This window comes from Bos grunniens, chromosome 13 (assembly GCF_055505025.1).
Source record: "Bos grunniens cultivar Pamir isolate PY7600 chromosome 13, Bosgru_T2T1.0, whole genome shotgun sequence".
NCBI lineage: Eukaryota > Metazoa > Chordata > Mammalia > Artiodactyla > Bovidae > Bos > Bos grunniens.
Window position 1 is genome coordinate 43537599 of NC_141177.1, and position 27174 is coordinate 43564772.

General features: G+C 44.5%; 1 protein-coding gene across 19 annotated transcripts in view; it reads left to right on the forward strand.

The window, feature by feature from the left end:
- RALGAPA2 (Ral GTPase activating protein catalytic subunit alpha 2) overlaps window positions 1-27174 on the forward strand; it is a 280383-nt gene that overhangs the window by 173525 nt on the left and 79684 nt on the right. For 12 of the 19 annotated variants that reach the window (XR_015139448.1, XM_086333702.1, XM_086333705.1 and 9 more), the window contains 5 exons: window positions 1549-2323; window positions 3441-3512; window positions 8307-8430; window positions 10499-10654; window positions 16896-17054. Coding sequence is in view for 17 of the 19 variants with exons in the window: in XM_086333702.1 (XP_086189828.1) it covers window positions 1549-2323; window positions 3441-3512; window positions 8307-8430; window positions 10499-10654; window positions 16896-17054 (1286 nt within the window). In the remaining 2 variants the exon portion in view is untranslated. The remainder of the gene's footprint in view (window positions 1-1548; window positions 2324-3440; window positions 3513-8306; window positions 8431-10498; window positions 10655-16895; window positions 17055-27174) is intronic. The other 7 variants (XR_015139449.1, XM_086333703.1, XM_086333707.1 and 4 more) reach the window with 1 other exon arrangement.

Below are 27174 nucleotides of genomic sequence, written 5' to 3' on the forward strand. Positions count from 1 at the left end.
GTCGAAGCCTGTGCCTCCGTGTCATCGTCATGCAGTGTCTTACATTATGGACTCCTGAGCCCCCAGCTGGCCGCAGCTCTGCTGTAGAGGCATTAACATTTCTGATGGGTTGTGTATTCATATGGGATGATAAGCATGAATAAAAAGCATCTGTAACTTTTGAAAAAGTTAATATGTACACAAAAACAGAGGCATTCATCACTGTGATTCTGAGGGAATGAGTCGAGGTGTTTTAAATTTCTCAGCTGTATGGAAATTGTCCACACGTCAGAGGGTCCAGAAGAAACATTTCATCTCAGGGACACATGCAGATGACCTCCTCTGCTTCTAAGAAACCTGAGGTTTTAAATGAAATTTTATTTTGCATTGTTGGATACAGATAATTTCTTGTCCACCCACCCCCTCTAAAATATTAAGAAGTTCTAAAGAAGTTAGGACGATTTCAGTCATCATGTACAATTTCCTAGATGCTAGGATTTGATTGTTTCTAGAATTTTTACATCATAAAATTGATGTTTTATAAATAAGTCAGTTAGATTTCTAATGTCTAAGGGGGAGGATGTTTAGCACACAAAAGCATATTTATACTTAGTGATAACTTTTAATATTTGGTTTTTCATGTCATGAATTTAAAAACCAAGTATTTCTTAAGTATGTATTAAGCCTTTAAGCCCAAATTAGAAAACTTAGTTTATTTAAATATCTAGTAGATTTTTTTTTTAATTAAAAGTTTTCATTTTGACCTGTTCTTAGGTTGACACACAGTTCTTTTGTAAACGTGGTGGATTAAGATTTCTGTAACTGCTTTGAGGTTTCAGTAATCGTTTCAGCCCTTACTTGTGGATTTTGCCTGCTTCCCCATCATATCGCAAGCATTTCACACAGCCCCCTTGATTGCTATTGTCAAAGTCCTTCTATACATCTGAAGTCTTAAACATTTTATAAATTAGTTGCTCCTGGGCATTTAATCAACTACAAATTCAGTGAAAGCTTTCTAAGTAATTCCATGAATTATTAATATATCAGATTCTGTTAAATATTTAAAATGCCCTAACAACAAAACATAGTCACAATAATCCTAAAGCAAATTGCTTCAAATATATGTAAGCCATCCCAGGCTTGATTCATCCCCTTATCGGTGTCTCCCTTTACCCAACAAAGGGAGCGAGGCCACCTCCCCAGCCCTGGTCCCCAGCCCTCCAAGCTGCCCTGCTCTCCAAGGGCAGATGTCTACCTCCCTGAGCTCTTAGAGCCGTCAGTGCTAAAGGATCTGTCTCTGGTTTATAGCTGTACTGGAACATTTTTAAATGTCCCTTTCAGAATGAGACCTTCCTGTAAATTGGTTCTTTTAGTCATCTATTTAAATTGTGCTTGTAAATTCAAATAGAATCAATGTCCAAAGAAGAAAAACAGGTGGAAAAAAAAAATCCCCAGACTCAAAAAAAAAAAAAATAGCTTCCTTCTTGCTGGGGATGGGTCATGGTCTGGTGGTGGCTGCTTCTCACCTTCCTTCTCCAATGTGTCCCCGTGTCCCCATCTCACTGTCAGCAGAGAGGAGGAGAAGGAGCCTGGGGCTGATCCCGCTGACAGCGCGCATGGTGATGGCGCACCTGGTCAACCACCTGGGCCACTTCCCGCTCTGCGGGGGCCCCGCCGTGCTGCACAGCCTGGTGGGCGAGCACCACGACAACGTGCACGCCGACGCCGCCGAGCTCTCCCCAGACGTGTTCAGGAGCCCCAGCCTGCAGCTGTTTGTGTTCAATGACAGCACCCTCATCTCCTACCTGCAGACGCCTGCGACCGGTCCTGCCAGTGGGTCGCCAGTGGGCGCCCCCTCGGACGTGAGAGTGATCGTGAGGGACATCTCAGGGAAGTACTCGTGGGACGGGAAGGTGCTCTACGGACCCCTGGAAGGCCACTTAGCCCCCAAGGGCAGAAGCCCCTCGTTCCTCATCTCGAGCTGTCAACCCCCAACCCCTGGACCTCAGAGGGCTCCTTCTCAGACTGAGGAGGGAGAGGATGTCCTCGACAAATTACTTGAAAACCTTGGCCACACGAGTCCTGAATGCCTTTTGCCATCCCAGCTCCGTCTGAATGAGCCTTCCCCACCCCCTTGTGGCATGAATTGGGACCAGGAGAAGGAGATCACCAAGGTCCTGCTGCGCCAGAGCACACAAGAAGACGAATATGTCCAGAGGTGCAACTCGGATGTGGCCATGAGGGTCGCCAGCCAGGAGCCGCCATCCCCAGTGGAGCCCCGGGGAGCCTTCTACTTCTGTAGGCTGCTGCTCGATGACTTGGGAATGAATTCTTGGGACAGAAGGTAACAACCCTCTCTAGACCGTCAATTGTCTTGTTTTGTGTGTGTGCAACTGTTCTTCTCAGTTTGGGGTTTGGGAAAAAGAGAACAGAAAATGGAGATTTTTCTCTGTTTCAGCGTTAATAGCTAGAGGAGGGCATGCCTACCCACTCCAGTATTCTCGCCTGGAGAATCCCATGGACAGAGGAGCCTAGTGGGTTACAGGCCATTGGGTTACAAAGAGTCAGGTATGACTGAAGCAACTTAGCACACACACGTAGCTTATTTTCTGCTGCTAAAAGTGAAAATCACTCAGTCGTGTCTGACGCTTTGCAACCACATGGACTGTACAGTCCATGGAATTCTCCAGGCCAGAATACTGTAGTGGGTAGCCTTTCCTTTCTCCAGCAGATATTCGCAGCCCAGGAATTGAACCAGGGTCCCCCGAGTTGCAGGCACATTCTTTACCAGCTGAGCTACCAGGGAAGACCCTAAATTAAAACTAAAAACAGAACTAATTTTACTCTACTGATGCACAGATTGAATTCCAAACATCTGTTGTGTATTTTAAGGAGTATCAAGCATTTACTCTGTGTGTGTGTTTTAATTACTGCTCTGCCCATTGTTGCTTCTGCCTTCATGAAAGATGCCAGTGGACTACAGAGACGAGTAAGCCACAGTTTCTCCCTAGGTCTGGTGAGGGAGGAAGACTTGTTATGGCTCTGATAAAAGACAGTGTGCCTCAGGACCTCAGGAAGGACAGCGGGTCCATCGGGAGGTGAGGGGCAGTGGAGGAGACTGCAGATGGGGGGGGGGGTTGAGCTGCAGAGGTGAGAAAAGAGTCTCATGACAGAGGTGACAGTGGTACCAGCAGGATGTGCACACACATCAGTCACACACTCAGTGACCAGCCAGTGTCCCCAGACAGTCACGGGAGGCAAGTGCAATTGTGACGCCTTTGAACATCTTCAGAATGAAGTTCCTTCTCTAGGCTTCGGCTGCAAATCTTTGGTGAATGGAGTGGCTGTGGAGGGGTGGATGGATGGATGGGTGAATGAATCGGTAGGTTTGTGCATTGATTGGGAAGGGCAAAATTGATCTGTGATTACATGACTTTTCTCTTAACCCTTTTTCTGTATAGGAAGAACTTCCATCTGTTGAAGAAAAATTCAAAATTATTGAGAGAGCTAAAAAATCTGGACTCCCGGCAGTGGTAAGTGAAAGTGTATCAAACCTCTTTGTTCCTGTCTGTCTTTTGTGTGCTGGCGGGGAGGGGTGCCAGATAAGGTGGCAGGAGTGACACCCCTGCAGGGGCCTGGCAGTTTATACCTTTGGTAGTTTGATCCTGAGGAGTAAACTTACATGTTTACTACATGAAGAAGTCCTCTAATCTCTGCCCTTGATTAAGAACCTTTCAGCCAGTGGACGCTGGTTCTCGTCATCTTTCTGCCAAGCCTCTGGTTCTGCTGAGGGGCAGGCGCCAGTCCACATCATGCGGCAGCGTGGTTTGGATCCCATGGGCTAGGTTAAGACCTGGGTGCTGTAATCAGGGGCTCCCTGACCCTGAGCTTCGTTCTCCAAAGCAGGTCAGATCTCAGATGGACCTCTCTTCTGAATGATTTTAGAAGCAGTTCTGAAGATGAGCTCTAACCCGTGTTTAATCTGGGGAAACAAGGGCTTCCAAAAACCTCTCAGCCTGGGGCAAGTGTCATGCTGGGCACATAACAGGTGCTTGGAAGTCGTCAATAAACTGCTTCCTTAATCTTGAGTTTTTTAAAACTCACTTACAAACAGCTTTCTGTTCCTATTGTATTCCCTTCAGAAGCATCACTGGGCGTCTCCTTAGAGAGAAAAACCTGCATCTGTTGCTCCTCAGCCTATCCTTCCCCACATCGTTTCCCAGTTGCCGTTGTGCTGCTTTTTCTCCAGAGGAAGGAAATTCTGGGGCGGGGGCGGAGGGTGGGGTGTTTCCTGAAGGGGCTTGTGGATTCACTGCCCCCTCCCTCCCACTGTCTAGTAGGAAATGAGCAGTCACTTGGGTTCCAGACTCATCTTTTCCAGTGTAGGTTGAGTTATTCCATGCTCCTTCCTATTGAGTGACAACATTGGTGTCTTGTGATTGTGGCCAGTTTGTTGAGTGTTCAGTTCAGTTCAGTCGCTCAGTCGTGTCCGACTCTTCGCGACCCCTTGAATCGCAGCACACCAGGCCTCCCTGTCCATCACCAACTCCAGAGTTCACTCAAACTCATGTCCATCGAGTCGGTGATGCCATCCCGCCATCTCATCCTCTGTTGTCCCCTTCTCCTCTTGCCCTCAATCCTTCCCAGCATCAGGGTCTTTTCCAATGAGTCTTTTGCTTTGGGTCTACCCCTTCATTCTTTCTGGAGTTATTTCTCCACTGATCTCCAGTAGCATATTGGGTACCTACTGATCCGGGGAGTTCTTTCAGTATCCTTTTCATACTGTTCATGGGGTTCTCAAGGCAAGAATACTGAAGTGGTTTGCCATTCCCTTCTCCAGTGGACCCCATTAAATTAATGTACTTTAACTGCATGAGGTAGAGTGGAAATAGCTCCCTGGGGAACTGTTCTTGACATCTAAAAAGGTATCCACTTATTTTACAGTAAGGATGTTTTCAGGGTTCTTTAAAAGAACAGAAATAAGCTGGGGGGTTCTTTAGCTTTGAGATCCTGTTATCAATCAGTTAGCAAATAAGAACATATCTTGTCCCTCAACTTCTTATCAGGATGTTTCTATTAATTTCTGGTATCAATTTATCTCCCTGCTATCAAGTCAGGGTTTCTGCTTAACCTGTTCCTAGGAAAAGTATGGCTTCCCAGATGGCGCTAGTGGTAAAGAACCCACCCGCCAATGCAAGAGACATGAGACGTGGATTTGATCCCTGGGTCAGGAAGATCCCCTGGAGGAGGGCATGGCAGCCCACTCCAGTGTTGTTGCCTGGAGAATCCCGTGGTCAGAGGAGCCTGGTGGGCTACAGTCCTTGGCGTCTCGAAGAGTTGGACACAACTGAGCATACACGCAAGAAAAGTAGAGACCATCTCACAACTAGGATCTATATGCTGTGAAGCTAGCAAAGATGTAAATAGTATAATGAACATATGTACACATTAAAGAAAGCTCCCCCTTTCAATATTAATGCCTCTCCCCACCAAAAGATAAAGTAAAAGTGACAGTCATGTTTCTTTGGCTTTTTAATGTGACAACACAAGGAAACCAAGCTATTCTGGTCTAGTCCTAATAAGGAAAAAAAAACAAAAACAAATTCTAGCTCTGTCCATGTGCTCTGGACTACCTGCTCCTCTGTGCACTGGGCCTGCTGCTTCTGGACATGAAGTGCTGTTGATGTTGCTAATTATCATTTCAGAAGCCTGACTCTAATAAGGCCAGACACAGCGTCTGCATCCTCCCAGGCTCTCTGCGGTGCTAACATTTTGGAAGCTGTGAAATTTGATGAGTGTTTACAGCTAAAGGTCACCTGGGCTCACACCTCCATCCGTCATTCAGTCACCCAGCATCTCTCTGCTCCACAAGGAGCTGATGAGGACCCATGACCCTTAAGCAACTACAAAGTAAAAAGCTTGGACTTTAAGGAGAACAAACAAAAACATTTCAGGTAAACCTGAGATTGTTTTTTGTACGTCCAGTATATAGAATAGAGAAAAATTAAATGCTGAGGACTTATCAGTATGTAGATGGAGCTGCAGAGAAATGGACTGACTCTCCTTTGCTCTCCATTTGTTGAAAGAGACTGTCTTTTAGTTCGTGGCTTATGACCTCCCTTACCATCCAAGCCCCTACATGATTACAGATCTTAGAATCAACTTGTCTGAGTCCAGACTGCTGGCCAACCCTGCCTGTAGTTCAGGAGGAAATGATGTCACAATTTTGGGCCCCATGTGCTTGAGGACAAGCTTTCCAAGGTCTCTGCTGGAGCACCGCCCACTAGCATTCATCAGCACAGAATCCCCTCTCCACCCCCCACATCCATTCTCTGGAGAGCGGCACCCCCACGAACATGACAGAGCAAGGCTCCATCAGGGTCTTCAGGACACCCACCTCCCCTGCTGGCAGCATGACAGTTCACTTCAAAAGCCTTAAAGTAGACAATGATCATAGTTCCACATCTATGAATTTATTTTAAGGACTATCAAAGATGATGTGAAAACACCTTTCAAATGGATGTGACCCAGATGTCCAGTAGCAAGGATTTGGGATATGGAATAGTAACATAATGGAATGGAATATTCCACAATCATTATTAATAACTTTGTTACACAAGCATATGGTGTAAAAGTGTTCACACTCCGAGACGGTGTAAATAATGATTTTTATGTTAAGCATATTTTACACAATTTTTTTTAAAGTGTTCACAAATATTTTAAGTGAAAAAAAACAGTGGCAAAACACAAATTGATGGCGTCTCATTTTGTAGGCAGAAACGCATCCTGAGATAGTAACCGTTGTGATTTCAACATATATGCAGAGAACATGAGTGGGTTTTTTTTAATTCTTCTCTTTCCTTTCTATATTTTCTAATTTTTCCTCTGAGTATGGTCATTAAATGTAAACTATGGGGGAAGCAGGAGGAGTAAGCTATCAAGACAAATCCCTGGGTCAGGAAGATCCCTCGGAGGAGGGCATGGCAACCCACTTTGGTATTCTTGCCTGGAGAATCCCATGGACAGAGGAGTTTGATGGGCTACAGTCCATCAGAGTCTGATGGGTCGCAAAAAGTCGGACACAACTGAAGTGACTTAGCACACATACAGAAGATCTTGAAGAATGTGTTAAAATACGGAGCCCAGATTCTATCACTATTGAGTCTAATCAGATTATAATTTTGAGGTGTTAAATGATTAGACAACAGAAACATTTCCATGTTGCTTAAATGCTCAGTAGTTTTTCCAACAGATTTTTCCAGAGTATATGGTAGAAATCGGGAGAAAAGTGGAACTTCTTTGGAAATGGTAATCCAAAATCTAAAACATAGGGACTGGAATCCAAGTCTTGGGTGATGGAGCTGTGGTTCTTGGTTAAAGCTCTATTCCAGTGAGAGTGATGTCGTCACCTGTCTAAACTGTGCACATATCACTTGTAGATCTAGTGACCTTGACACGTACTCCAGTGTATAATTTATATTAATAGAAATGGCTATCGACATATTCCAGTATATCATTGTTTCTCAGGTCAATTCAACAGAGATTTAGCTGAGCAAATTCTACATGCCAAAGACCATATCAGACGCACAAAAGTTGACCCAGAACTCCTTTCTTCAGAGTGTTGGCGTTTACCTGATTCAACAGCAGAGTGCCCCAAATCCATCATGGAGGAAGTGGACAAACAGTTTATACTTCCAAAGAAGTTTCCCTGGACAGCTGTCCAACTTCTCAGGCACCCTCAGATCAGTCAGAGCCCAGGCTGGGTACAGCCCCTCACAAAGATGGTACCTAAATGTGTCCTGCTTCGAAGAAGTAGTTTTCATTTCTCAAGTAGTCTTGGCCTATGTTACAGTCCCAATTAGGGAGCTCCCCAGTTTCCTTATCTAAAGGTGAGGGAAGTGAAATATACATGGTCACATGGATCTGTCCACCACTGATATCTATCTGAAAGGCTCAGTATTTTTTTTTTTACCAAAGCTAGAGAGAGTTTGTCAAACCGTGCACTCTTACATGCTGTTCACACACCACACATCTAAGAGGTGGTCTCAGGAGCCAGACTGCCCTGCCTCAGCTCCTGACCTCCCGTTTGCGGTGTCACGTGCTGCGCCTCCTTTCAACTGTCTCTACCAGGAGGTGGTGACAAGACCTGTCTTCTTAGGGCGCCTGCAAGGATAGATGAGATTGTGTGCTGAGCCTTCTTGGAACAGTGCCTGATCCCTTGTAAGTTCTTGGTAAACGTCAGCTGTATAGCAGACATATATGTGGCAGCAATAAAACCAAACTTTATACATAAGAATTCTAACTCCTTCCAACCTAAAAATTCGCAGCCGTGAAACGCACAAAATTGCAGTGTTTTACATTGCCGAAGGTCAAGAAGACAAGTGTTCGATCCTTTCCAATGAAAGGGGAAGCCAAGCGTATGAAGACTTTGTTGCTGGACTTGGATGGGAGGTAATTAATTTCATCTAGGAGGTGTTTGCCCATCAGCACTGTCTAAGGATGTATGTAAGCTAGATGTTGATGGTATGCGTTTTTACATTCATATATAGTTCTGGAGTTGAAGGGTGTATAGAATTTGACCTCTTGTGGTAGTCTTTTTTCATACTTTATACATAAACTTTTGTTCCCCCTTAACTTTCCTCTTAATATTGTTTCATTTGCTTTTTATGTGAATTGAATAGTCAGATTGGCTCTCCCAACTGTAGACAGTATGTAGTAAGAGAAGACAGACATGGGCAGGGAAGCAATGACTGTGGTCCCCGTATGGAAATTGGAGAAGAAATCAATGACTTATGGGTGAAAAATGAAGAGTTGGATGGAGTCAAAAGTTGACTTGACAGTAGCTGTGATGGTTTTGCTACCAACTTGTTTCCTTCAGGTAGACCCCAGGGTGGTTGATATTTTAAAATTTTGTTTCTTCTTGGCTAAATGATTTTCTGACGGAAAGATATCCATACATTTATACACACACACACACATACACATATACATCTCCAGAACATATTCTAAAAGAATCCAGAATAGTTAAAATAGAAATTAACATATCTGAAATAATTTTCTTACTTTTCATTACTTTTGTTTTGGTTTCTTGATCATCTGTGCTGTGGGAAGCTCTCTGGGTACCTAAGTGAGACTTACCTCTGAGAGCTGAGCATTTAGCAAAGGGGCTGATAAGGAGATGAAGACAGGACAAGAGCATATCAAGGTCAAGACTATGTACTTTCTCGTCAAGAAGATTTTAGTCTGAAATAGTTATTACACTTTCAGTAAATTGTTCGTCTTACTAATAAAATGATTTCTTATTTGTCATGGAATATATGTAGTATGTAACTCACATTTCTAAACTAAGCATTTCTTAACTATCATTTTTTTTTGATTTTTTTTTAATTTTATTTTTAAACTTTACATAATTGTATTAGTTTTGCCAAATATCATTTTAAGAAAAGACTATAAGATTAATTCAGTGCATATATTGATTGTCTTTGGCACAGAAGAAATTCTTCTGTTTATTTTTTTTCTCAGTTGTGTTACCACAGGTGCTTTTCTGAAGGAATAGAGGTTTATGAAAAGTAAAAACAAAATATTGAAAGATAATCTAAGTACTAAGAAGAGAATATTCATACCTTAGCCTGAAAAAGAATTATGAGTCAGAGACTTTGGGCAGCTGTATAAATTGAACAACCCTTTTTAAAGGCAGTTTAGGAGTGGTTATTAAATTTGGGAACATTTGTACCCTTTGACCTGAAAGACTGCTTTGAATGCTCCTTCTAGTTTGACCACACCAGGACTATTGGAGAAAGCAGAAATGCCACAAATCCATCAACAAGGGAGCTCTGTGCATGTCTCTACATACAGACATATTTATGTGTTGGGGGAATAAAGTTGAAGGAATATGCATCAAACCTTTGCTAGTGGTTTTTTTAAAGTAGGTAGGATTTTGGAGCCCTTTCATTGTTAATTTTTTTATCTTTTAAAAGAGAATTGTATTGACGTATACTTGATTTATAACGTTGCGTTAGCTTATATAATGTGTATATATTATATATGTTAGCTTGTATAATGTGTGTACAGCACAGTGAACTAGTGGCTTCTCAAGTGCCACTGTGCAGGAGACAAGAGACTCGAGTTCGATTCCTGGGTTGGGAAGATCTCTTGGAAAAGGACATGGCAACCCACTCCAGTACTGTTGCCTGGAGAATCCCATGGACAGAGGAGCCTGGAGGGCTACAGTCCATGGGGTCGCAAAGAGTTGAACATGACTGAAGCGACTTAGCATGCACACATGCACATACACATATCCACTCTTTTTAGATTCTTTTCCCATATAGGTCATTACAGACTATTGAGTTAATGTTTATTTAATCTTTAATTTCATCTAACTTTGTATTACAATTGTTTATAAGCAGAAAGTTATAAAAATGAAAATAGATTAAAAAAAAATTCACAAGCACATTCCTGCTTAGTGAATAAGAACAGCTCCTGTTCGGTCCTCACTCTTTTCCCTTGTGACCTGCATCAGGTGGACCTGTCAACCCACTGTGGGTTCATGGGCGGGCTTCAGCGCAATGGCAGCACGGGCCAGACCACCCCCTACTACGCTACCTCGACCGTGGAAGTCATCTTCCACGTCTCAACTCGGATGCCGTCAGACTCAGACGACTCGCTCACCAAAAAGGTAAGGAGCCTCTTTGGGGACCACGCTTGGCTGTCCTGGGACAGAGCAAAGTCTGTGATGTGTCACTTGGCTTCCTCTGGACACAGCCCTGGGGTCACTCTCCTCAAGCTACCATTGTCATTAATCTGAAATATCCTGCTTGGCACAAACTAGACAAAGATAACAGGAAAATTGGTCAGTCGTATAAGTCTTAAATCCTGGGATGAAGATGAAGGAAGCATCTTCGATGTTGTTAACTTTGGATCTTCTCTCCCGTGACTATTAACTGAGAGAAAGTTATGCTGTTGACCTCTCGGGCTGGCCAAGCTCATCTGACGTAAGGACCCTCTACGGCTGGGGTTGGAGAAGGCTGGTGCCCCCCAGGGCTGCCAGAGGGGGTCACTTGGCAGACCATCTGCAAAACGGCTAGTGCAGGTGGGCTACTGCCCACGGCCCCAACTCCTGTTCTCCATCAGCATGGGGCCTGCGGGCAGTTTTCTCTCGAGTTCAGAGGAGACCTCCATCCTCCAGCTGGGAGTCAGCATTCCAGGGCCCCCCGTGCGTTCTAACCTGCAGGCTGAACACCTCAGCTGACCAGCAGGAAGTGAGGGGGCCCCTAAAAGAAGAGGACATTTTACTCTGGGGAGGAAGCCTAGAAATCTAACCCATGTCTGTGTTTCCAGATTAGAACAACTGGGCCTCACATGCTGGTGCCAGGGGCTGAGCCCAGAACCCCCTCTTGACAGCCCTCTCTTCCAACAAGGATCCCAGGAACTGAGGCAGCCCCTGGAGGGTGGAAAGCAGACCATTCTGATGCTAAGACTGGCAGTTCGGTGTTGTGTCAGGTGGCAGGGAAGTGTCTATAGCCAGGGTTCCAAGTGTGTAGTCATTCCCTTCGTCAGCCAGTTCCCTCGGTTTTCCCATCTATTAAATGGGATTAAAAACACAGTTCATGTCCCAGCGTTGCTGGGCAGTGGGTGGGCAACGCCTGCAAAATTGCTGAGCACCAAGCTGGTACCCAGCAGCCCTCATCCTTGCCCACTGGTTGGATGGACTCTTCTTCCTGGCCCGTTAGGTGGGTGATTGATACTGGCCTGCGGGCTTCCCTCTACCTGCCTCTTTTCTCTTCTCTGTGGTTTTGCTCTTTCATCACTGCAGCCGTGGCCATCCGGACCACATACACAGTAGGTGGCCGTACTCATGGAACCTCAGTGGTAAGGTTAGGGCATGATCGGACTCCTCCCACAGTGACCAGGGGACCTCAGTGGTCAGATCAGGGTATGATCAGACTCCTCCCACAGTGACCAGGGGTCTTGGATGTGCAGAGCCTGACTGACTTTCCTTCAGTGGCCACATACCGGCTCCTCAGGGCCTATGGAGCTGCCTCCACATCTTAGGTTTTGGTGGTGGTGGTGTTCTTAGTGGAGGGGACCCTGCCCACAGAGACGTGATCTCAGATTACCCAGACCCTAGGCAAGATTCTCAGGCATGCTCAGTCACTAAGTCCAGTCCGACTCTGCAACCCCATGGACTGTAGCCCACCAGGCTCCTCTGTCCATGGGATTCTCTAGGCAGGAATATTGGAATGGGTTGCCATACCCTCCTCCGGGGGATCTTCCTGACCCAGGGATTGAACCCACATCCCCTGCTTGGCAGGCAGATTCTTTACCACTGAGCCACCTGGGAAGCCTCAGGCAAGACCCACACATCATTTTTTTTATTACCATGTAAATTGCTGCTACTCTGCAAGTGCGTCACCATAGTCTATGATTTTCTTATTTATGACTGAAAACTGTTTTGTTACAAGATTGCTTTATATTTTAAACTTTTAAAAGAATTATTTCCTAAGTAGGATTGCCTTTTTTTTTTTTTTTTGAGAAAAGACTGTTTTCTTGATAAAAACACCCTGTTATAAATCCTGTTCCGAGGCTTGGCTGGGCTGTAAGGTTCCCTACTGTAATCAGGCAAACACAGCTGATCCCTTTTGCTGCTCCAAGATTTAGCATCGTTAGTGACAAACTCTCTCTATCAGGACGTCTCACAGCTCAACCAGAAATCAGTCACAAGAACAGCGGCCCCACAGTTCCTCGTCTCATTCCGACTGAATTGTCCCTAACAGCTTAAAAATGAGCTGCAGAATTCTAAAGTGATTCATGCTCTCCTCTGCCCCCGTCACGGGGCCACTTTTTCAACCCTGCAATCTGGTGGCAACCCCATACTGAACTCTTGATCCTTCACCGCAGAAATTCGTTAGCTCCAGCCCGATTAGATTTTTCACAGCTAATCTAACTGCTGTAGGGGTTTGCAGAGTGGGGACAGAGCTGTGCTATTGGATTTGTCCAATTCATTTGACTCCAGGACTATAATTGCACTTATGTCTTACAAGGCTTTTATAGCCCGAGGCTGGCCAGCGCATAAAAAACAAATTGGCAGTGATACAGGACGAGTGGAGGGGATGAAAGGCCCACATTATCAGTCTCCAGGCAGCACTGCTCTGGCAGGAAGTTTCCTGGTTAATTTACAAATAAAACTTAGATTTTAGGATGGGCATACTGTCGGCCGAACAATGGGGATGTCAGGGCTGCCTGTTACTTAGTAAAAGTAGCAGCCGGGCCCACTGAGGAGCAGGAATTCTTCAATCAAACAGACGACTCCTTCTGGAGCCAGCTGGCGACGTAATGCAATTAGTCGGAAAAGGAGGTCAGCCCATTAGGTGTGTACCAGGGCCAGTGTCAGCAGTGGGCGCCGCCTGGCAGCAGCGGGCAGAGGGGCCCCGGCAGAGGGTTTGCACAGCCCTGTCAGGGTGAGAAGTGGCAGGACAGGCACTGATTTCTGAAGGCTCAAGCCCCGAGCGTTTGTCGAGCCTCTTGTGCAGTTGAAGCAGTAGCTGGCGTGAAGGATGGCTCGTGCAGACGACACACCACTCCCATCAGCTTGACCCGTGGGCTCGAGTTTCTCCCTGGAGGGCCCGTCATTGGAATTCTCCAAAACTCACATAGTGACGTCTCTGTAATGAAACCCCCTTTAGACGGAGTTGCGCTTTGAAGCTTTGGGGGTACTCCTGGGTGTTCTGACGTGGTTGACAGTCTGGCCGGGTGACTCCTACTTGCACTTCCTTCCCATGTTCTCGTCATGGACGGAAGAGGGTGCGTCCTTGCTCTTCACGCCTGATGTATCTGCAACTGGTTCCATGGCCTCAGCTCTAAATTCTGCGCATTGGCGAATTAACCTATGACTTGTGCAGAGGTCTGAGGCAAGTGACAATGAAGGCAGCTTTCAGGCGGTGAACGTTGTGTCATGACCACTTGCAGTGTCACCACGCCAGAAGTGTGGACCTGGTCCTGTGATCTCATCCTTCTTGGTCCGTCCTGAGGATACAGTTGTAAACAGAATTGGGAGAAAAAAAATTTTTTTTTGATGTGGACCATTTTTAAAGTCTTTATTTGTTACAATATTGCATCTGCTTTTGGTTTGTTTTTTTGGCCGTGGGGTATGTGGGATCTTAGTTCCCCAACCAGGGATCCAACCTGCACCTCCTGCCCTGGAAAGGGGGCGGCTTCACCACTGGACTGTCAGGGAAGTTCCAGGAGACTTCCGTGGGTTATGTGATCAAGTTACCTAATTTAGAAAAGGGAGGCTAACTGCAAAAATCTCAGTCCTCACTGTATTACCTCAGAGCTGATGCCTTGTGACTCACGAGTCTGGACAGGGAGCAGCTTCACCACTGGACTGTCAGGGAAGTTCCAGGAGACTTCTGTGGGTTATGTGATCAAGTTACCTAATTTAGAAAAGGGAGGCTAACTACAAAAATCTCAGTCCTCACTGTATTACCTCAGAGCTGATGCCTTGCGACTCACGAGTCTGGACAGGGAGCTGTTGCAGGTTCTGGGGTGCCGACCTTTGGTGGGACGGCAATGCAGGAAGGCTGTTCAGTGGGTGTGTTGGTCCTGTTCAGAAGCATGTGCCAACCCTGCAGCGAGGGGCACAGAACTACCCAGAAAGTTGTCTCTCTCTATGGGGCGAGCAGGGCAGATGTGTGCCCCCGGGCAGCCCCTGCCCTCAGTTACCTTCTCCTGCTCTAAATTCCTCCCAAAGTTTCCATCTGAAACCACTCCGATTTCCCTCAAAAACATGCCTTTATTGTGCCGCTGGTGAGCCACTGCTGCGTTTTGACTCCAAAAGAGTAAATTTTAGGAGTGCGTCATGAACTCCTTGCATGTTTTATTGAAAGGGAAAAAGAAAGGAAAATGGATATCTAGAAGTAGAGAGATGCCTAATGTTACTGTGAAAACCCAGGGTCTTTTTTTAAAACTATTTACGTAAGGGATCAGCCTCAACTTTTGCCTGCTACCCTTCTAGTCTTTATATGTAAGAGAGGAGGAGAAGGAAAAACTTATGTGCTGGGTTATTTTACATTTAGAAAGTTGTGGATGTCATTGAATTTTTCCACACCCATCACACCTCGTGTTCAGCACTCGCAGTAAAGTGCGTCCCAGAGCCCAGGTTCAGACGCAGCTGAATCAAGTGCCTCACGTGGGGGCCGCCCGAGCTTGAACCTCACCTTACTGTAGGTGCAAGGGTACAGTGGTCCCCAGAGGTATGACAGAGGAAGGAAGAAGCAGGCATTGCAGGAAACCAGCCTCCCTTACGACCTCGTGAAGAGAAGGGAGGCCTGCTGGGATGACCTCAGGTTTTCCCCTTGTGGTCAGAGAGTCTATAAAGAAATTGCATTTATATTAGTGTGTTTTAAATATACGGTATTTGAGAACATCCTTTTTTATACTGTAAGACAAAATGCTTGATTTGATACGACATCTCTATTTTATTAAGAACCTCTAAATTTAGTTCTGCTCAGGGCTCACCTGTTAAATAAGTTCGCAAGCAAGACAGGCTATGTCACGGGCATAGGCGGGTGTGCGGGGGCGAGGATTCACATTCTCAGTAGGCATCCTAGGGTCTCACCAGCCAGTCCCTATGGGTTTAGGACTTCAATTTCAGCCAGCATTTTAGCTTTTATAATCGAGTTTGCTTGACTCACAGCCAGGCCTGCCCCCAAGAACTCACTTGCACTCCTCCAGCCCCAGATGCACAGTCACTGTGCAGGAACTCCGGGGAGGGTGTTCTTGCATTGGCCCAAGCTGTTCCCTGATGGATGCGCAGAGGGTCCCTTCCGGGAAGGCACCGGAAGCCCTCCCCAGAAAGGCCAGGAGTCTCTGACTCGTCAGCTTTGGACCGCATGGCCTCTTGTGTATAAATGGGAGGGCTAGGGGAGTTGCGCTGTCACAGAGCTGTTGCCCTGGGGCGCAGCCTAGATGGCCATGGGCAATGGAGGTGCATGGATTACAAGCCCCCGCCCAGCTTCCACGCTGCTTCTGCACCTGTGGTGGGGGGTGGGGCGCTTGCCTTCCTGAGCCCCTCGCCTCCTTGTTAGACTACATAAAGGTGATCTCAGAGCATTAGTGGAAAGACAGAACAAAATGTACGTGTGAACAGACTTTTCTCTGCAGTAAGGCACTCTTTCAAAGCTAGGTACTAGTGCTTCATATTAGTTTCTTATTAAATTTAAGTAACCCTAGTTATTGGAGAAGGAAATGGCAACCCACTCTAGTGTTCTTGCCTGGAGAATCCCAGGGATGGGGGGAGCCTGGTGGGCTGCCGTCTATGGGGTCTCACAGAGTCGAACACAGCTGAAGCGACTTAGCAGCAGCAGCAACCCTAGTTTCTTAGACAAAGGTAATATTATATATACTTTTTCTTAAAGGTTTGTCCTAAATCTGGTTTTTATACATTTGGTAATGATTGTGTTATAATGGCTTCTATTCTCTTATATGCATCTTATTTTCTTAATCAGTATCAAATTAAGAGCCTTATGAAGCTCTTTTGTAATATGGAATAAAAGACTCATACTGTCCATTGTGTAGAAACACACTCAGCCACATAAAGCATCAGGCTTTGCTGCAGGAATCAAATTAAATTTTTAACAAATCCTGGAAAAGGTCCTGTCCCCACGCAGCCACATGTACCTGTGATGCTCACATGCCTCTCTTGGTTCCAGTGTGTTTCGTGGAAGGCGAGCTGTGTGTTTTTTTTGTTCATGCATTTGTGCTTTTTTAAAAATCCTCATAGAAGGCATCAGTGTTGTAGCCTTTTTCGGTGGTGAATTATTTTTGCCTCTGAGTATAAGAATTCAATTTGTAAGCCGAGACCCTTCATAAAGTGCTGTGATCACTCTGATTAATAAGGAGCCAATTTGCCCTTGCAGCTCCGTCACTTGGGGAATGACGAAGTCCACATCGTCTGGTCCGAGCACTCCAGGGACTACCGCAGCGGGATCATCCCCACCGCCTTCGGAGACGTTTCAATCATCATCTACCCCATGAAGAATCACATGTTCTTTATCGCGATAACCAAGAAACCCGAGGTATGTTTTCACCACACTCTCCTTGTGACTTGTACAGCGGTTTGCCATATGATTCCCTGTTACTGAAAAACAGTGTTAATCGATATGTTAAAGGGGCCACTTGACACGTACATGAATTACACGTGCTGTATAGGAATTAAATATGAATTGGGGTTTTTCAAACATTCTTTCATCAGGAGCACAGAATTCTGTATTTTATTGCTGAGATTCTTTGAAAATTATATTGTAAAGACAGTATGGTTTTTTAAATGTTTTTCATGTTTAAGACTTTGTAATATAAAGAAATGATTAAAAGTCTGGGGCATCTTGATTAATAATAATAATATCTGAATGAGCACCATGTCACATCTAGCATTTTATGGGTGACTGTGGGTAGAGGATCCAGCCTTGCCTCTGCCGCTGCTAACGGGGGTCAGTCCTAAAGGATCTTGGAAAAGTCCTAAAAAGCTGGGCCCCCCTGAGGCTCAGTCTATGTCGGGGCTCTAAAGATGGATGCGTCTTCCCACCCGATCGGTTCAGCTGGGTATCCATCATGGGAACGGCCAGAACCGTTCGGTGTCCTGAGCGCAGGACCTAGATTGGCTTCTGTTTCCGCCCTTGTCCTGCGTTTAGTGGTGATTTAACAGCGCTGTGTACAGTGACTTGATTTTGTTTGGGAATTATTAATCCAAGGTGGGCTTTGTAGTCTTTTCAGTAAACCTCTAGTGTATTGTCTCTCCTCAAGGGAATGACACGTGCCTTGGCTTGATACTAAGTACAACCTTCATTTCCATTCCAAATTGTCCTCCTGCAGGAGCTAAAAGTTACTATTCTAAATATACTCTTTTTCAGCTTTAAAAATAAGAGGCAAAACTTTCCTGGGATTTATAACCTAAAAGTGTTCAAGTTGTGAAGATTAAATGAGCTAAGAAATGAAAGGTGTTTAAATCAGTGCCTGGTCCAGAGGAAAAAGCTACTTAAGAGTTGATAATGATGATAATAATAATAGCTTTTATTATTATTGCTATTATTGTTTTTTGTTATAGTTACTACCATGAAAATAGAATAAATAATGACTGCGGGACAACTCCTAAACTCAGAAAAGTCCCCACTCTGGCTGGTGAGGAGCCTGACATAAAGAGAACCCTCTTTTCTTTTCAAGGAGTGGAGATGCCAAAAGTTTTTCATATTAAATATTTGTGTGATCTTTGGTCCAAGTCTGTGTGTGTGAAGTGTTAAGTTTTGTATAAGAAAATGGCTCTTACTGCTAATAACATTTGCGTGTGTCCAAGGACATTAATTTAAAAAATTAAACTGAAAATTTTAATATTAGACAACTGATAAATTTAGTATCCTGTGGCTTTCCAAACTGGCAAATGTGTTTCTTTAATATTTAGTATGGATTAACTGGCTCTATTAGTTCATTTTCAACATGGCCCTCTAAAATGTCATTTAATGTCTTAAAAATGTCACCTTTATTTTTAGAGCAAATTAAGAATATAAAAGGTATTTCAGTTCACTTTATAGTGTCAAAGTGATTTTTAAAAAGTATGATAGTGCATGAAAACAAATATTATCATACCTTTTAAAATTTCTTTTAAAAAATATGTAAGTTTTATAAATTTGGCCATAAATTCTGACAAGATGAATCGAGCAAATCGCTTTCTTAATATTTTAGTTCAAAAGGCCTAAAGGAAAGAAGAGAATAATGGCCAACTGGAAATTTAGTGCTATCCCCACATTTAAAGGACAAACCATTACAATGTAATAAAATTAATCCAGACATTTCCAGGGCAAGTGTGGCTGACCTTTTGTTCGCCAACCACTGACCTCAGGGTGAATGCGAGAGGCTTGTGGAGGGAAAGTCTGTTTGTTTGGCTTCGGTCCCTGGTATTTAAATTGCATTCCCTAATCAAATGAAAAGGCTGTCCTCTCTATCAGGTTACAGAATCCATGGCAACATTTGGCCTTTTATATCCATAATGTTAGCCTTTTTGTTTGCATCTAAGTAGAGACACCTGGAGCAATGTTAACATTAACCGATTTAGCATTAATAGCTTCATTATATAAGAATTTCTGATCAGATAGCTGTTACTTTTGTTATATTGCTTCAGCTTGTATTGTTGTCATTTTTTATCTCCCTGCTTGGCAACCGGGCAATGATTTGCAAATTTTTTTTGTCTTGATTAATTAAGCAATATAATTATCAGTAACCACGATGCAGTCTTTGCTCAACAAAGCTTCTGAGAGAAAACAATGGTAAGTCTGTTAGTATGAATGCATTCCACGTGTCCCAGATGCATGAGGATATTACGGACAATGAGGGGAAAGGCCGCCTGGGAGCGGGGACAAAGGGTGTCAGGCAGGCCCGACACACTACACATACCGCCAGGGACGCTCTGTGGGCTCCCGGGGACACAGACGCCTCGTTAGATTACAGCTAGTCAGCAGAGATTAATTCTCAGCCATTTGGTGCAATAATTTACCCATTCCTCAGTCTTTTAACCAGCATGCCTTACCACGGAAGGGGAGGCTTTGTGCTCGAAAGGTTTATTTAACCTTGCCCACTTTTAGGGATTGCCACCAAAATCAATATTTTTGCTAAGAAATTGTCATGACGCAGCTGCTCAAAGTTAAGAACAATCCTTCTCTGAAGGACAAGGACGTGTACAACTTTCCACAATGACCACATCAGAGCATCTGTGGAGGACTTGTATCTTTCATCTGAACTTGGTGTGACTGTGTTCTGAGTACGCTATACTGGCCTCCGGGTAGCCATACTTCCCTAAGAATAATTTTAATCCTTTTTGTTTTTTTTAGGAGGGAAAAAGAAAAAAGAAAAAAAAAATCTCATCAGTACACAAAAGTCCTGCTCACTGGACAGAGTCATGCATATTCAAATTGTACTTTCATTCACTGGGCCTCATTAGTGGCCTGTGTAATAACGCGGGGCTGTTTGTAATACAAGCTCACAGACAGCGCTGCTTCCAAGGCCTTTGAAATTGAACATATTTCGCTTTTTCATCCATACACCTCCCTTAAATATACAAATTATGTGCCTGGCAGAACCCGCCTTGCCTTCATAATACAGCCTCTACAAAACAGTAGGTTGCAGGAGCGTAGCTGTGCTCACGGGAGGCAGGGATCTGAGAGGGTCTATTCCCTTCTTGAGCTTTTCATCCAACTTTAAAACATATAAATTTACTGAAAAATCAGTGTGCTTACCAACATATTGGGTTGGCCAAATAGTTCGCTCAGGTTTTCCCATACTGTGGACATCGCCTCTTTAGTCACGGAAAAGAAATACGCTATTGCCAGACTTGTGGTGGTGTTTTTTTTTTTTCTAAGTTGGTGGTCAGGGAAGACGTACACCCAGGGCAGAATGTGAGATTTACAGGGTTTGTTAAAACACTCAATTTGTCCCGCAGGAGAGTGGTTCATAAAACCTCCTGCAGCAGGGGGATACCGTGCTACTTTGTTTCTTCAAGTGACTGGAAAAAACAGGGGAACTCAGAACACTGTGGGTGCTCATTTGCTTGTATGAATTTGTGAAGGTACATTTTAGCATTTTTGCTGTTTCTCTCCAGGGACCTTAGTGATTGGCTGGTGACTCTCTGACCAAAGGGTGGATGAGCCGAAGCAGCCTTGACCAGGAGTAGTTTAGGACAAGAGGAGGCTTTGAGGAAGGGTCCTTTTTGTCACCCCAAGCAGATTGTCCATTTTGTAAATGCAAACCACGTTGGTGTTCTCTAGGATCTCCTTACTTGGCCCTGGTAGATACGGGGTTGGGACGAAAATATGATGATTCCATCGTTTCTGAGAAGCACAGGCAGGGGTGGGTAACAGGATAGGAGCTGGGACCCCAAGGTTCCAGTCCTTGTGCTTCCGCCGCAAGGGTGTCCTGGGCAAGTCTCTCAACATCTTTGGACCTTAGCTTCCTCAGTTGTAACACTGAGGTTGGGGAGCATCCATCTTCCATGGATTCTAAGCACCCCTTTAAGAGGAGAGGCCCTTGTTGGAACCTCCTGTTCCTAGATGCCCATCCTTTCCCTAAGTTGCCCTGAGGCTGCTGTTGTAGTTTGTGGCTCTCCTGCAGGCTCAGCAGCTATTGTGTGTGTGTGTGTGTGTGTCTCCAGGAAGACAGCTAACCCAGGACCTTCACTGAGAGCAAGTTACGTACTCGGGATGCTGGTTAGGGTCCAGGCACCAGAAGCCACAGGAACATTTGCACATGTGGGATCCTGAGTAACCAGTGCTGGCACCCGTTTTTGGAAGGAAATATTTTCCTAGGGTGACTTTATTGTAAAGGGGATGTGTTTGACTACAACATGGTTGTGTAAATTTCTTCTTGTTTCAAATGTGCAGTTTGAATATTTCAAATATTTCTTAAACATTTCTCTCAACCCCAGCCAAATGTCCTTTTTGAGATTAAGTCATACATTTTCAAATAATTTGGGGACATTCTCAAGGAAGGTGAGTTGCTTATTTTTGAATATGTAAAGAATTATTTGTTTTGAAAAGATAATTAAAGACACTGAACAACTAGAATTCACTAAATATGTTATTAAATGGATAACTGCAATATGTTCTGGTTTGGTAATTTATTATTATTGTTGTTGGGAGGTTTTTAGGTGGAGGAATGACACTGGGAACTTTGTGAAAAGGCAGCTGTCATTTGCAGATGTTACATCAAAATCAGATTTCTTCTCTAGTTCATTGCCACTCCTAATTAGAGGAATTCCCTGGATAGAAGGATCTATATTATTCCTTTTGTCCAGTTTTGAAAGACTGTCTGAGTCACCCAAAAACTGCTGCCAAAGAATAATAATGAACATTTATTTATTTATAACATAAGCTTCAGTACAGATGGAAAAAAAAATCTATGGCCTATTATTAACTCCTAGCTCCTGTTTTATCTTTCACAACAATTTAGCTATTAAGAATTCCCTCTCAATTGATCTTCCCCAAAAGTTGCATTGTTTTCCATTTTTTCAGCTGGTCTTTGATATTTACATCTTCCCACCTTTGTCTTCTCCTCCTCCTTTGGCGAGAGTCAGCCTGTGTAAATGTGCGAGCAGCCACTGGAAGAGCCTGCTGTGTGTCAGAAAGTGGGCAGTTTTCATCCTCTGCCCCAGCTGACCTCAGCAGGAAGGGCCTTCCTCTCTGACCACTCAGCATGCACCCAAGTGCCTGCTGAAGCTCCTGCGTGTGGTTGCATGTGCCCTCAGCTAAATCTGGGCAAGGCAGGCCGGGACGCTAGGAGCATAGAGAACATCTCCATGATCAGGACACAGGCCCACTGCCCCCAGGACTAGACGTGCACTTTCTGTGCTGTACTTGAAGTTCATTAGTTGATTGTTCGTTGTGGTTGGATTTTTATTGTTTAGTTAGCTTCATGATTTTTTTTTTTAATCACAGCTCCATCTCACTGATTACTGGATTCTTTTTAAGGTTAGGGCTGGGACCTTATGACAGATCCGTAGAACACTTCTCCCCCGCACCTCATCACAACATCAGCTGGGCTTTTGTATAGTAATGGGAAGCATCCAAAAGAGCCGCACATCTGAGACCTTATCCGCAAAATCCCTGGGGAAGCCCAGACACAATAGGGAAGTCGGAAACAGAGGCATCCGAGCAAGTTTTAGAGTCTGATGCCTTCATCTATGGCTTCAGCAAACCATAAACACAGCAGTCATCAACACTGGCTAACTACTAGCCAGACGAACATCAAGTCTTACACTAATCATCTATTTATTTCAGTTTCTTTTATCTGGCATATCATGTAAATCAATCTCAACAACAACAAAAAAATCACAAGGCATCCTAAAAGGCAAAAAAAACCACCAAAAAACCCGCAGTTTGAAGAGACAGAGCAAGCATCAAAAGCAGATTCAGATATGGCAAAGATTTTGAAATGATCAGATCAGGAATTTAAAAGAATATGCTAAAGGCTCTAAAGATGGACAACATGCAAGAAGAGATGAGTAATGGAAGCGGAGAGATGCAAACTCCAGGAAAGAATTAAAAGGAAATGCTAGAAATCAAAAGCACGGTTGCAGAAATGAAGAATGTCTTTAATGGCTTTATCAGTAAATGGAATGAGTGAAGAAAGGAATGGAGAGCTTGAAAATATGTTAGTAGAAATATCAAAACTGAAATGCCAAGGGGGAAAAGGATTACAAAAACTGAACAGGGTTCAAGATCTGCAGGATAATTAAAAAGAGTGTGTGCATGCCTAGTTGCTCAGTCGTGTCCAACTCTGCGACTCCATGGACTGTAGCCCACCAGGCTCCTCTGTCCATGGAATTTTCTAGGCAAGAATACTGGAGTGAGTTGCCATTTCCTATTCCAGGGGATCTTCCCAATCTAGGGATCAATCCCGCATCTCTTGTGTCTCCTGCATTAGCAGGCAGATTCTTTACCACTGAGCCACCTGGAAAGCCCCAGTTACAAAGGGTAATATACACCTAGTGTGGGAATACCAGAAGAGAAAGAGAAAGGACAGAAGAAATATTTGAAATGATAACATAAATACATTTTTATATTACATGTATTTTAGTGGCTTAGTTAGTAAAGACTCTGTCTGCAATGCAGAAGTCCTGGGTTTGATCCCTGGGTTGGGAAGATCCCCTGGAGAAGGGAATGGCAACCCACTCCAGTATTCTTGCTTAGAGAATTCCATGGGACAGAGAAGCCTGGTGGGCTACAGTCCTGGGGATCACAGAGAATCGAACACGACTGAGTGACTTTCCCTTCACTTACAATATGTGAAAAATTTCCAAATTGAAGACAGATACCAAACCACAGATCCAGGAAGCACAGATAGCACCAAGGAGAATAAGTACAAAAGCATCTACACCCAGATGTGTCACATTCAGACTACACGTTGTAGACAGAATGTTTGTGTCCCTCACACCCCAGAATTCATGTTTTGAAATCTAACCACTAGTGTAATGGTATTTAGGGGTAGGGGTAAAGGTGATTAGGTCATAAGAGTGGGGCCCTTGGGAGTGGTATTGGTGGCCTTTTGGAAGAGGACCCGAGAGCTTCCTTACCACTTCTTGCATGTGAGGACACAGAGACAAGACAGCCATCCATTTATTAGCCATCCGATTCAGACTTTCCAGCCTCCAGAATTGTGAGAGTTTATAGGCCACCCAGTCTATGGTTGGAGAAGGAAATGGCAACCCACTCCAGTGTTCTTGCCTGGAGAATCCCTGTCTATGGGGTCACACAGAATCGGACACGACTAAAGCGACTTAGCAGCAGCAGTCTATGGTACTTTGTTAAAGCAGCCCAAACAGACAAAAATTAAAAATAACAGGAAGATCTTAAAAGAAGCCAGAGGACAAAAATAAGTCTAAAGGCTCCAGCCTAGGAATTACATTGAACTTCTAGCCAGAAATCATGCAAGTTAGAAGCAAGTGGAGTAAAATATTTCAAGTGTTGAAAGAAAAAAAAACACCCACCAACATAGAATTCTGTATTCTTCAGAAATGAAAGAAGAAATACTTTCTCAGACAAATAGATCAGATCAGTCGCTCAGTTGTGTCCGACTCTTTGTGACCCCATGAATCGCAGCACGCCAGGCCTCCCTGTCCATCACCAACTCCCGGAGTTCACTCAAACTCACGTCCATCGAGTCGGTGATGCCATCCAGCCATTTAATCCTCTGTCGTCCCTTTCTCCTCCTGCCCCCAATCCCTCCCAGCATCAGAGTCTTTTCCAATGAGTCAACTCTGCATGAGGTGGCCAAAGTACTGGAGTTTCAGCTTTAGCATCATTCCTTCCAAAGAAATCCCAGGGCTGATCTCCTTCACAATGGACTGGTTGGATCTCCTTGCAGTCCAAGGGACTCTCAAGAGTCTTCTCCAACACCACAGTTCAAAAGCATCAATTCTTCGGCGCTCAGCCTTCTTCACAGTCCAACTCTCACATCCATACATGACCACAGGAAAAATCATAGCCTTGACTAGACGAACCTTTGTTGGCAAAGTAATGTCTCTGCTTTTGAATATGCTATCTAAGTTGGTCATAACTTTCCTTCCAAGGAGTAAGCGTCTTTTAATTTCATGGCTGCAGTCACCATCTGTAGTGATTTTGGAGCCCAGAAAAATAAAGTCTGCCACTGTTTCCACTGTTTCCCCATCTATTTCCCATGAAGTGATGGGACCGGATGCCATGATCTTCGTTTTCTGAATGTTGAGCTTTAAGCCAACTTTTTCACTCTCCACTTTCACTTTCATCAAGAGGCTTTTTAGTTCCTCTTCACTTTCTGCCATAAGGGTGGTGTCATCTGCATATCTGAGGTTATTGATATTTCTCCCGGCAATCTTGATTCCAGCTTGTGTTTCTTCCAGTCCAGCGTTTCTCATGATGTACTCTGCATAAACGTTAAGTAAGCAAGGTGACAATATACAGCCTTGACGTACTCCTTTTCCTATTTGGAACCAGTCTGTTGTTCCATGTCCAGTTCTAACTGTTGCTTCCTGACCTGCATACAGATTTCTCAAGAGGCAGATCAGGTGGTCTGGTATTCCCATCTCTTTCAGAATTTTCCAGTTTATTGTGATCCACACAGTCAAAGGCTTTGGCATAGTCAATAAAGCAGAAATAGATGCTTTTCTGGAACTCTCTTGCTTTTTCCATGACCCAGAGGATGTTGGCAATTTGATCTCTGGTTCCTCTGCCTTTTCTAAAACTAGCTTGAACATCAGGAAGTTCACCATTCACATATTGCTGAAGCCTGGCTTGGAGAATTTTGAGCATTACTTTACTAGCGTGTGAGATGAGTGCAATCGTGCAGTAGTTTGAGCATTCTTTGGCATAGAAGTCAGGCAATTTGTAACCAGTAGACCTGCCTTATAAGAAATGTTGCAATAAATTCATCAAAAAAGAAGGAAAATTATATGGATCAGAAACACAGATCTAGTTTAGAAAGAAAGAGCTTTAGAGAGGAACAAATGAAATCTTTTATTTTTTATATTTATTGATTGATTGCACTGGGTCTTAGTTGCTGCAAACGGGCTTTGTCTAGTTGCAGTGAGTGAGGCATATCCTCTAATAATGGTATTTGGACTTCTGATTGCAGTGGTTTCTCTTGTTGTGGAGCACGGGCTCTAGAGCTCTTTCTCAGTAGTTGTGGCAAACCGGTTTAGTAAGGGAAGCCCTTGCTCATGTGCAGAAGTCCCCGAGAGGGCCCGGCCTGTCTGTGCACCAGCATCCCTGGAGCCTACAGTCCTATGAATAACCACAGAGGTCCCTGCTTTCCCTTTTGACCTCTCATTTTGGCCCTTGGTTATTTCCAGTCTGGCACTTGATCCTCTCATTGTTCATGATAACTTTTCTTGATAGTTTTAATTGGGGGATGGGTATTCATGAAATGCCCTCAAATACGTCCGTTCTCCTGTTTGTGGGCAGGATTCAGGGTGAAGCCAGTGGTGTTCATAGTGGTAAGTCTCCAGGGACGGTCCTGTCCATCAGTGCCGAGGCAGTTCTGACCTCAGGGTAACGAGCCAGCTTCTCGGGGGGAATGTCACGGAAAACCAACTCTCACTGGTCCCCGATCCCTGATGTCTCCCCACATGCCCTTTCCACCATGCATAGAGGCTTTCCGCTCCTGTCTTTTCTTCCTGATGTCTTGCTGCTGCTGCTGCTAAGTTGCTTCAGTCATGTCCGACTCTGTGTGACCCTAGACACGGCAGCCCACCAGGCTCCCCCGTCCCTGGGATTCTCCAGGCAAGAACACTGGAGTGGGTTGCCATTTCCTTCTCCAATGCATGAAAGTGAAAAGTGAAAGTGAAGTCTCTCAGTCGTGTCCGACTCTTCATAACCCCATGGACTGCAGCCTACCAGGCTCCTCCATCCATGGGATTTTCCAGGCAAGAGTACTGGAGTGGGTTGCCATTACCTTCTCCATCCTGACATCTTACTCTAACATTATTTTGTAACTTGACAAAGTTCCTTTCACAGAGACTGTGATCATGGTTGCCATTACTCTTCACAGGCGCCCCCTTTACCCCCATCTTTTTGCAATGCTCTATCCCTGCCCCCACCCCAAGTATACAAACATGCATCCTACCCTGTCTGACTTGGGCATTTAGGTTCCTGATCACTTCATTTGCAAAGATCATCTCCAAGT